The following is a 12454-nucleotide window of genomic DNA, read 5'->3' on the forward strand; positions in this document are numbered from 1 at the left end:
CTCACCTTCCTGCTCCGACCACGTCTGGGACTCCAGGGTGCAAGGATCCGAGAGATCAGACTCCAGCTTCACCAAAGGGTGACCTGTAGAGAGACTCAGAGAGCATTGGAGAAGACCGCAAGGAGGAATGTCTGCGCCAAAGGAAATCGAGGCACCTCGGATGCCGCCATACACAAGAGGTCTACTGCACTGGATGAATCCCAGGGATCTCAAGAACATCATTGGGCTGAGAAGCATGGGATGGAGACACGATAACTAACAACCTTGGGGGTGAATACCACGAGTCTGCTGTATATACAGACACAGGAGCGGACATCAATAAGCCTGCTGTATATACAAACACAGGAGCGGCCATCTCTAAGCCTGCTGTATATACAGACACAAGAGCCACCATCTCTAAGCCTGCTGTATATACAGACACAGGAGCGGCCATCTCTAAGCCTGCTGTATATACAGACACAGGAGCCGCCATCTCTAAGCCTGCTGTATATACAGACACAGGAGCCCCCATCTCTAAGCCTGCTGTATATACATACACAGGAGCCCCCATCTCTAAGCCTGCTGTATATACAGACGCAGGAGCCACCATCTCTAAGCCTGCTGTATATACAGACGCAGGAGCGGCCATCTCTAAGCCTGCTGTATATACAGACGCAGGAGCCGCCATCTCTAAGCCTGCTGTATATACAGACGCAGGAGCCACCATCTCTAAGCCTGCTGTATATACAGACGCAGGAGCGGCCATCTCTAAGCCTGCTGTATATACAGACACAGGAGCGGCCACCTATAAGCCTGCTGTATATACAGACACAGGAGCCGCCATCAATAAGCCTGCTATATATACAGACACAGGAGCGGCCATCTCTAAGCCTGCTGTATATACAGACACAGGAGTGGCCATCTCTAAGCCTGCTGTATATACAGACACAGGAGCGGACATCAATAAGCCTGCTGTATATACAGACACAGGAGCCCCCATCTCTAAGCCTGCTGTATATACAGACACAGGAGCCCCCATCTCTAAGCCTGCTGTATATACAGACACAGGAGCCACCATCTCTAAGCCTGCTGTATATACAGACACAGGAGGAGCCGCCATCTCTAAGCCTGCTGTATATACAGACCCAGGAGCGGCCATCTCTAAGCCTGCTGTATATACAGACACAGGAGCCCCCATCTCTAAGCCTGCTGTATATACAGACACAGGAGGAGCCGCCATCTCTAAGTCTGCTGTATATACAGACACAGGAGCCGCCATCAATAAGCCTGCTGTATATACAGACACAGGAGCCGCCATCTCTAAGCCTGCTGTATATACAAACACAGGAGGGCCATCAATAAGCCTGCTGTATATACAGACACAGGAGCCACCATCTCTAAGCCTGCTGTATATACAGACGCAGGAGCCGCCATCAATAAGCCTGCTGTATATACAGACACAGGAGCGGCCATCTCTAAGCCTGCTGTATATACAAACACAGGAGCGGCCATCTCTAAGCCTGCTGTATATACAGACACAGGAGCGGCCATCTCTAAGCCTGCTGTATATACAGACGCAGGAGCCGCCATCTCTAAGCCTGCTGTATATACAGACGCAGGAGGCCCCATCTCTAAGCCTGCTGTATATACAGACACAGGAGCGGACATCTCTAAGCCTGCTGTATATACAGACGCAGGAGCGGCCATCTCTAAGCCTGCTGTATATACAGACACAGGAGGAGCCGCCATCTCTAAGCCTGCTGTATATACAGACGCAGGAGCCGCCATCTCTAAGCCTGCTGTATATACAGACACAGGAGCCGCCATCTCTAAGCCTGCTGTATATACAGACACAGGAGCAGCCATCTCTAAGCCTGCTGTATATACAGACACAGGAGCCCCCATCTCTAAGCCTGCTGTATATACAGACGTAGGAGCCGCCATCTCTAAGCCTGCTGTATATACAGACACAGGAGGAGCCATCTCTAAGCCTGCTGTATATACAGACGTAGGAGCCACCATCTCTAAGCCTGCTGTATATACAGACACAGGAGCCGCCATCTCTAAGCCTGCTGTATATACAGACACAGGAGCCCCCATCTCTAAGCCTGCTGTATATACAGACGTAGGAGCCGCCATCTCTAAGCCTGCTGTATATACAGACACAGGAGGAGCCATCTCTAAGCCTGCTGTATATACAGACGTAGGAGCCGCCATCTCTAAGCCTGCTGTATATACAGACACAGGAGGAGCCGCCATCTCTAAGCCTGCTGTATATACACTTGCAGGAGCCGCCATCTCTAAGCCTGCTGTATATACAGACACAAGAGCGGCCATCTCTAAGCCTGCTGTATATACATACACAGGAGTGGCCGTCAATAATCCTGCTGTATATACAGACACAGGAGCCCCCATCTCTAAGCCTGCTGTATATACAGACACAGGAGCGGCCATCTCTAAGCCTGCTGAATATACAGACACAGGAGCCGCCATCTCTAAGCCTGCTGTATATATAGACACAGGAGCGGCCATCTCTAAGCCTGCTGTATATACAGACACAGGAGCCGCCAGCTCTAAGCCTGCTGTATATACAGACACAGGAGCCCCCATCTCTAAGCCAGCTGTATATACAGACACAGGAGGAGCCGCCATCTCTAAGCCTGCTGTATATACAGATGCAGGAGCCACCATCTCTAAGCCTGCTGTATATACAGACACAGGAGGAGCCGCCATCTCTAAGCCTGCTGTATATACAGATGCAGGAGTCACCATCTCTAAGCCTGCTGTATATACAGACACAGGAGGAGCCGCCATCTCTAAGCCTGCTGTATATACAGATGCAGGAGCGGCCATCAATAAGTCTGCTGTATATACAGACACAGGAGCCCCCATCTCTAAGCCTGCTGTATATACAGACACAGGAGCCCCCATCTCTAAGCCTGCTGTATATACAGACACAGGAGCCCCCATCTCTAAGCCTGCTGTATATACAGACACAGGAGCGGCCATCTCTAAGCCTGCTGTATATACAGACACAGGAGCGGCCATCTCTAAGCCTGCTGTATATACAGACACAGGAGCCGCCATCTCTAAAGCCCACTTTACACGTTGCAATTAGTTGTACAATCGCATTTGCGATGTGACACGCCCAGGTCGCATATGCGATTGAATGAGATTGCACGTTGGTCGTTCATTTGCTGTCACACGTGCGTTAGTAGTCTATGTTAAATTGGTCAATTTTGTGTGCGATCCTTTAGATCATGTGTTCTGTGACGTATGCATTGGGCACCTTTTTTTTTTTTTCTTTATTAATTGACTTGCCAAGCGTGTGTAATGTGTAGGGATGCGTTTTTACTATGTCATCTGCCATTCAGCTCTGCTACATGGCCGCTGACAGCAGACACAGACAGCCATGTAGCAGAGCTGAATGGCCGCTGACAGCAGACACAGACAGCCATGTAGCAGAGCTGAATGGCCGCTGACAGCAGCCACAGACAGCCATGTAGCAGAGCTGAATGGCAGATGACAGCAGACACAGACAGAGCCGCACTGTCAGAATGAACTCGGGTGAACTTCACCCGACTTCATTGTCATGCTGCGGCTCTGTCTGTGTCGCGCCCTGATTAGCGGTCACCAGTGAAGGACTCACCGGTGACCGCTAATCTCCTAAGTTACTGAAGTTAGCAGCCCTCTCTCATACTCACCAATCCCCGATCCCCGGCACTGCACGGCTTTCTCACTGCTGAGGCGGCTTTTACTGTTTTGAAAAAGCCGGCCGCCCATTAAACAATTTCGTATTCCCTCCTTTCCCCGCCCACCGGCGCCTATGATTGGTTACAGTGAGACACGCCCCCACTCTGAGTGACAGGTGTCACACTGCACCCAATCACAGCAGCCGGTGGGCGTGTCTATACTGTGTAGTGAAATAAATAATTAAAAAAAACGGCGTGCGGTTCCCCCCAATTTTAAAACCAGCCAGATAAAGCCATACGGCTGAAGGCTGGTATTCTCAGGATGGGGAGCTCCACGTTATGGGGAGCCCCCCAGCCTAACAATATCAGCCAACAGCCGCCCAGAATTGCCGCATACATTAGATGCGACAGTTCTGGGACTGTACCCGGCTCTTCCCGATTTGCCCTGGTGCGTTGGCAAATCAGGGTAATAAGGAGTTATTGGCAGCCCATAGCTGCCACTAAATCCTAGATTAATCATGTCAGGCGTCTATGAGACACCCTCCATGATTAATCTGTAAATTACAGTAAATAAACACACACACCCGAAAAAATCCTTTATTAGAAATAAAAAACACAAACATATACCCTGGTTCACCACTTTAATCAGCCCCAAAAAAAGCCCTCCATGTCCGGCGTAATCCAGGATGCTCCAGCGTCGCGTCCAGCGCTGCTGCATGGAGGTGACCTGAGCTGCAGCAGACACAGCCGCTCCGGTCACCTCCACGCAGGTAATGAAGACAGCCGCGCGATCAGCTGCTGTCACTGAGGTTACCCGCTGTCACTGGATCCAGCGGTGGCCGCGGGTAACCTCAGTGACAGCTCAGCTGATCGCGCTACTCACCGCCGCTCCTATCACCTCCATGCAGCAACTGAGGTGAGTAGCGCGATCAGCTGAGCTGTCACTGAGGTTAATCGCGGCCTCCGCTGGATCCAGTGACAGCGGGTAACCTCAGTGACAGCAGCTGATCGCGCGGCTGTCTTCATTACCTGCGTGGAGGTGACCGGAGCGGCGGTGTCTTCAGCAGCTCCGGTCACCTCCATGCAGCTGCGGTGGAAGCGACGCTGGAGCATCCTGGATTACGCCGGACATGGAGGGCTTTTTTTGGGGCTGATTAAAGTGGTGAACCAGGGTATATGTTTGTGTTTTTTATTTCTAATAAAGGATTTTTCAGTTGTGTGTGTTTATTTACTGTAATTTACAGATTAATCATGGAAGGTGTCTCATAGACGCCTGACATGATTAATCTAGGACTTATTGGCAGCTATGGGCTGCCAATAACTCCTTATTACCCCGATTTGCCAACGCACCAGGGCAAATCGGGAAGAGCCGGGTACAGTTCCAGAACGGTCACATCTAATGTATGCGGCAATTCTGGGCGGCTGTTGACTGATATTGTGAGGCTGGGGGGCTCCCCATAACGTGGGGCTCCCCATCCTGAGAATACCAGCCTTCAGCCGTATGGCTTTATCTGGCTGGTTTTAAAATTGGGGGAGACCGCACGCCGTTTTTTTTTATTATTTAATTATTTATTTCACTACACAGTATAGACACGCCCACCGGCTGCTGTGATTGGGTGCAGTGTGACACCTGTCACTCAGCGTGGGGGCGTGTCTCACTGTAACCAATCATAGGCGCCGGTGGGCGGGGAAAGCAGGGAATACGAGATTGTTTAATGGGCGGCCGGCTTTTTCAAAACAGTAAAAGCCGCCGGAGCAGTGTGAACGCCGTGCAGCGCCGGGGATCGGGGATCGGTGAGTATATGAGAGAGGGGGATAGACTGACATGGACAGAGAGTGAGGGACAGAGATAGTGACCGACTGACAGAGATTAGTGAATGACAGACATTGTGAGGCGCTTCAGAACGCAGCTTTTCAGCTGCGCTCTGAAGCGGACCTTTTTTAAGCTGCGGTGCAGAGCGCACACCTGCGCACATAGCATCAGACACCAAAATCGTATGAGGGATGTCACACGTTACAATTCACTAGGTTCGTGCAACAAAACGCTCAATTCTAGAGAATGATACGATGTGTTTGCGATCAACGGTTTTGCGTTCAATCCTGATCGCACGTAGATGTCACACGCAAACACCTCACAAACGATGCCGGATGTGCGTCACTTACAACTTGACCCCAACGACGGATTGTGAGATATATTGAAGCGTGTGTAGCGGGCTTAAGCCTGCTGTATATACAGACACAGGAGCGGCCATCTCTAAGCCTGCTGTATATACAGACACAGGAGCGGCCATCTCTAAGCCTGCTGTATATACAGACACAGGAGCTACCATCAATAAGCCTGCTGTATATACATGGAGCGGCCATCAATAAGACTGTTGTATATATACAGACATAGGAGCCCCCATCTCTAAGTCTGCTGTACATACAGACACAGGAGGAGCCGCCATCTCTAAGCCTGCTGTATATACAGATGCAGGAGCCACCATCTCTAAGCCTGCTGTATATACAGACACAGGAGCCGCCATCTCTAAGCCTGCTGTATATACAGACACAGGAGCCGCCATCTCTAAGCCTGCTGTATATACAAATGCAGGAGCCACCATCTCTAAGCCTGCTGTATATACAGACATAGGAGCCCCCATCTCTAAGTCTGCTGTACATACAGACACAGGAGGAGCCGCCATCTCTAAGCCTGCTGTATATACAGATGCAGGAGCCACCATCTCTAAGCCTGCTGTATATACAGACACAGGAGCCGCCATCTCTAAGCCTGCTGTATATACAAATGCAGGAGCCACCATCTCTAAGCCTGCTGTATATACAGATGCAGGAGCCACCATCTCTAAGCCTGCTGTATATACAGACACAGGAGCCGCCATCTCTAAGCCTGCTGTATATACAAATGCAGGAGCCACCATCTCTAAGCCTGCTGTATATACAGATGCAGGAGCCACCATCTCTAAGCCTGCTGTATATACAGACACAGGAGCCGCCATCTCTAAGCCTGCTGTACATACAGATGCAGGAGCCGCCATCTCTAAGCCTGCTGTATATACAGACACAGGAGCCGCCATCTCTAAGCCTGCTGTATATACAGACACAGGAGCGGCCACCTATAAGCCTGCTGTATATACAGACACAGGAGCGGCCATCTCTAAGCCTGCTGTATATACAGACACAGGAGCGGCCATCTCTAAGCCTGCTGTATATACAGATGCAGGAGCCACCATCTCTAAGCCTGCTGTATATACAGATGCAGGAGCCGCCATCTCTAAGCCTGCTGTATATACAGATGCAGGAGCCGCCATCTCTAAGCCTGCTGTATATACAGACACAAGAGCGGCCATCTCTAAGCCTGCTGTATATACAGACACAGGAGCGACCATCAATAAGCCTGCTGTATATACAGACACAGGAGCCCCCATCTCTAAGCCTGCTGTATATACAGACACAGGAGCGGCCACCTATAAGCCTGCTGTATATACAGACACAGGAGCGGCCATCTCTAAGCCTGCTGTATATACAGACACAGGAGCGGCCATCTCTAAGCCTGATGTATATACAGACACAGGAGCCGCCATCTCTAAGCCTGCTGTATATACAGACACAGGAGCCCCCATCTCTAAGCCTGCTGTATATACAGACACAGGAGCGGCCACCTATAAGCCTGCTGTATATACAGACACAGGAGCCGCCATCTCTAAGCCTGCTGTATATACAGACACAGGAGCCCCCATCTCTAAGCCTGCTGTATATACAGACACAGGAGCGGCCACCTATAAGTCTGCTGTATATACAGACACAGGAGCCGCCATCTCTAAGCCTGCTGTATATACAGACACAGGAGCCGCCATCTCTAAGCCTGCTGTATATACAGACACAGGAGCGGCCATCTCAAAGCCTGCTGTATATACAGACACAGGAGCGGCCATCAATAAGCCTGCTGTATATATACAGACACAGGAGCCCATCTCTAAGCCTGCTGTATATACATGGAGCGGCCATCAATAAGCCTGCTGTATATACAGACACAGGAGCCCCCATCTCTAAGTCTGCTGTACATACAGACACAGGAGCCGCCATCTCTAAGCCTGCTGTATATACAGACACAGGAGCCGCCATCGCTAAGCCTGCTGTATATACAGACACAGGAGCCCCCATCTCTAAGCCTGCTGTATATACAGACACAGGAGCGGCCACCTATAAGCCTGCTGTATATACAGACACAGGAGCCGCCATCGCTAAGCCTGCTGTATATACGGACACAGGAGCCCCCATCTCTAAGCCTGCTGTATATACAGACACAGGAGCCGCCATCTCTAAGCCTGCTGTATATACAGACACAGGAGCCACCATCTCTAAGCCTGCTGTATATACAGACACAGGAGCCGCCATCTCTAAGCCTGCTGTATATACAGACACAGGAGCCGCCATCTCTAAGCCTGCTATATATACAGACACAGACTCTCACCATCAGGAGGGGTCTCCATCCAGGGGTATGAATCTTCTGGTGAGACAGAATTTGGGCACCGCTGCTCAGTGCCGTTCCCCTCACCCCCTTTTCTCCTGTGATTTCGGCTGGACATTACTGACTCTGGAGAGGGAACATCATTACTCCAACTTCCTCCTGGGGGAGAAGACCGGATTTTCAGAAATCAGAAAGACTATTCCGAAGCCGGGGAAGTTATGTAGTATAGCGAGATATTTCCCAGGACACTAACAATGGTCCCTACGGATGATCTTCCCTGGAAGAGTCTCAGTAGAGGATACATTTCACTGGTTACATTATATTTTTGGGTCTCCCATCACACTGATGCTATACACCTGAAGCTCACGGCCTGTGGGCCAAATCCAGCCGGCACATCATGTTATGGGGTCCGCTTGTAGGGTTGCAGTAAAACCCTGGTGCTTTTCTCTGCTATCCATAGCTTCTGGCAGAAAAAAGTACAGTTGGTGAGTTTTGAAATTCTTTCCGCCATTTTGTACTGCGCATGCGCTAAAGAGGCTGCCATGCGCAGTACAAATGGTAGATGCTAGAATGTATGGGCTCCTGGTAGGTGTGACGTCATTTCTGTCATGTCTTTTCAGTGTCACCTCAGGTCCGGAGCACAGCGCAACATTCGATGGAGATGTGATGCGCACTCCCCATCCTCAGCCCTCATTCATGCTGTGAGGATGCCTGTGGTGAGAGTTCGGGGGAAGTGCGATGCTGTGGAGGCGACTCTGGTGGGATTGTAGGGAGTGTGTGATGTTGTAGAGATCCCTGTGCTGGGATTTGGAGGTCTGTAACGCTGGAAAATGCCTGTGGTGAGAGTTTGGGAGTGTGCGATGCTGGGGGGATGTCTGTGTGGGATTTGGGGGGGTGTACAATGATAGCGAACAGCTGTCGTATAGTCCTACCCAGCGACAGCTCTCGTATAGCCCCATTACCCAGGGACAGCTCTCGTATAGCCCCATTACCCAGGGACAGCTCTCGTATAGCCCCACTACCCAGGGACAGCTCTCCTATAGCCCCATTACCCAGGGACAGCTCTCGTACAGCCCTTCCCAGGGACAGCTCTCATATAGCCCCACTACCCAGGGACAGCTCTCGTATAGCCCCACTACCCAGGAACAGCTCTCGTATAGCCCCATTACCCAGGGACAGCTCTCGTATAGCCCCACTACCCAGGGACAGCTCTCGTATAGCCCCATTACCTAGGGACAGCTCTCGTACAGCCCTTCCCAGGGACAGCTCTCGTATAGCCCCACTACCTAGGGACAGCTCTCATATAGCCCCACTACCCAGGGACAGCTCTCATATAGCCCCACTACCCAGGGACAGCTCTCATATAGCCCCACTACCCAGGGACAGCTCTCGTATAGCCCCATTACCCAGGGACAGCTCTCATATAGCCCCACTTCCCAGGGACAGCTCTCGTATAGCCCCACTACCCAGGGACAGCTCTCGTATAGCCCCATTACTCAGGGACAGCTCTCGTATAGCCCCACTACCCAGGGACAGCTCTCGTATAGCCCCATTACCCAGGGACAGCTCTCGTACAGCCCTTCCCAGGGACAGCTCTCGTATAGCCCCACTACCTAGGGACAGCTCTCATATAGCCCCACTACCCAGGGACAGCTCTCATATAGCCCCATTACCCAGGGACAGCTCTCATATAGCCCCACTACCCAGGGACAGCTCTCATATAGCCCCACTACCCAGGGACAGCTCTCGTACAGCCCCACTACCCAGGGACAGCTCTCGTACAGCCCTTCCCAGGGACAGCTCTCGTATAGCCCCACTACCCAGGGACAGCTCTCATATAGCCCCACTACCCAGGGACAGCTCTCGTATAGCCCCATTACCCAGAGACAGCTCTCGTACAGCCCTTCCCAGGGACAGCTCTCGTACAGCCCTTCTCAGGGACAGCTCTCGTACAGCCCTTCTCAGGGACAGCTCTCGTATAGCCCCACTACCCAGGGACAGCTATCGTACAGCCCTTCTCAGGGACAGCTCTCGTATAGCCCCACTACCCAGGGACAGCTCTCGTATAGCCCCACCCAGGGACAGCTCTCGTACAGCCCTTCTCAGGGACAGCTCTCGTACAGCCCCACTACCCAGGGACAGCTCTCGTACAGCCCTTCCCAGGGACAGCTCTCGTATAGCACCCAGGGACAGCTCTCATATAGCCCCACTACCCAGGGACAGCTCTCATATAGCCCTACTACCCAGGGACAGATCTCGTATAGCCCCACTACCCAGGGACAGCTCTCGTATAGCCCCACTACCCAGGGACAGCTCTCTTATAGCCACACTACCTAGGGACAGCTCTCGTATAGCCCTTCCCAGGGACAGCTGTTGTATAGCCCTACTACCCAGCGACAGCTCTCGTATAGCCCCACTACCCAGGGACAGCTCTCGTACAGCCCTTCCCAGGGACAGCTCTCATACAGCCCTACTACCCAGGGACAACTCTTGTACAGCCCTTCCCAGGGACAGCTCTCGTATAGCCCCACTACCCAGCGACAGCTCTCGTACAGCCCTTCCCAGGGACAGATCTCGTATAGCCCTACTACCCAAGGACAGCTCTCATGTAGCCCTACTACCCAGGGACGGCTCTCGTATAGCCCTACTACCCAGGGACAGCAGTCATATAGCCCTACTACCCAAGCACAGCAGTCATATAGCCCTACTACCCAGGAACAGATCTCGTATAGCCCTACTACCCAGGGACGGCTCTCGTGTAGCCCTACTACCCAGCGACAGCTCTCGTATAGCCATACTACCCAGGGACAGCTCTCATATAGCCCCTACTACCCAGGGACGGCTCTCGTATAGCCCTACTACCCAGGGACAGCTCTCGTACAGCCCTTCCCAGGGACAGCTCTCATATAGCCCCACTACCCAGGGACAGCTCTCATATAGCCCCACTACACAGGGACAGCTCTCGTACAGCCCTTCCCAGGGACAGCTCTCATATAGCCCCACTACCTAGGGACAGCTCTCGTATAGCCCCACCCAGGGACAGCTCTCGTACAGCCCTTCTCAGGGACAGCTCTCATACAGCCCCACTACCCAGGGACAGCTCTCATATAGCCCCACTACCCAGGGACAGCTCTCATATAGCCCCACTACCCAGGGACAGCTCTCATATAGCCCTACTACCCAGGGACAGATCTCGTATAGCCCCACTACCTAGGGACAGCTCTCATATAGCCCCACTACCCAGGGACAGCTCTCATATAGCCCCACTACCCAGGGACAGCTCTCATATAGCCCCACTACCCAGGGACAGCTCTCGTATAGCCCCACTACCCAGGGACAGCTCTCGTATAGCCCCACTACCCAGGGACAGCTCTCTTATAGCCCCACTACCCAGGGACAGCTCTCGTATAGCCCTACTACCCAGGGACAGCTCTCATACAGCCCTACTACCCAGGGACAACTCTTGTACAGCCCTTCCCAGGGACAGCTCTCGTATAGCCCCACTACCCAGCGACAGCTCTCGTACAGCCCTTCCCAGGGACAGATCTCGTATAGCCCTACTACCCAGGGACAGATCTCGTATAGCCCTACTACCCAGGGACGGCTCTCGTGTAGCCCTACTACCCAGGGACGGCTCTTGTATAGCCCTACTACCCAGGGACAGCAGTCATATAGCCCTACTACCCAGGCACAGCAGTCATATAGCCCTACTACCCAGGGACAGATCTCGTATAGCCCTACTACCCAGGGATGGCTCTTGTGTAGCCCTACTACCCAGCGACAGCTCTCATATAGCTCTACTACCCAGGGACAACTGTCATATAGCCCCACTACCCAGGGACAGCTCTCGTATAGCCATACTACCCAGGGACAGCTCTCATATAGCCCCTACTACCCAGGGACGGCTCTCGTATAGCCCTACTACCCAGGAACAGCTCTCGTAAAGCCCTTCCCAGGGACAGCTCTCGTATAGCCCTACTACCTAGCGACAGCTCTCATATAGCCCCACTACCCAGGGACAGCTCTCTTATAGCCCCACTACCTAGGGACGGCTCTCGTATAGCCCTACTACCCAGGAACAGCTCTCGTAAAGCCCTTCCCAGGGACAGCTCTTGTATAGCCCTACTACCCAGCGACAGCTCTCGTATAGCCCCACTACCCAGGGACAGCTCTCGTACAGCCCTTCCCAGGGACAGCTCTCATACAGCCCTACTACCCAGGGACAACTCTTGTACAGCCCTTCCCAGGGACAGCTATGGTATAGCCCCACTACCCAGCGACAGCTCTCGTACAGCCCTTCCCAGGGACAGATCTC

At 52.4% G+C, this 12454-nt stretch overlaps 1 protein-coding gene across 6 annotated transcripts in view; it reads right to left on the minus strand.

Annotated features, from left to right (window-relative positions):
* LOC142243730 (uncharacterized) overlaps nt 1-12454 on the minus strand; it is a 1240762-nt gene that overhangs the window by 4482 nt on the left and 1223826 nt on the right. For all 6 annotated transcript variants that reach the window (XM_075315928.1, XM_075315929.1, XM_075315931.1 and 3 more), the window contains 2 exons: nt 8143-8298; nt 6-83 (listed from right to left, as the gene is read on the minus strand). In XM_075315928.1, the coding sequence (XP_075172043.1) occupies nt 6-83; nt 8143-8298 (234 nt within the window). The remainder of the gene's footprint in view (nt 1-5; nt 84-8142; nt 8299-12454) is intronic.

The sequence above is a fragment of the Anomaloglossus baeobatrachus genome, chromosome 6 (assembly GCF_048569485.1).
Source record: "Anomaloglossus baeobatrachus isolate aAnoBae1 chromosome 6, aAnoBae1.hap1, whole genome shotgun sequence".
NCBI classification, from domain to species: domain Eukaryota; kingdom Metazoa; phylum Chordata; class Amphibia; order Anura; family Aromobatidae; genus Anomaloglossus; species Anomaloglossus baeobatrachus.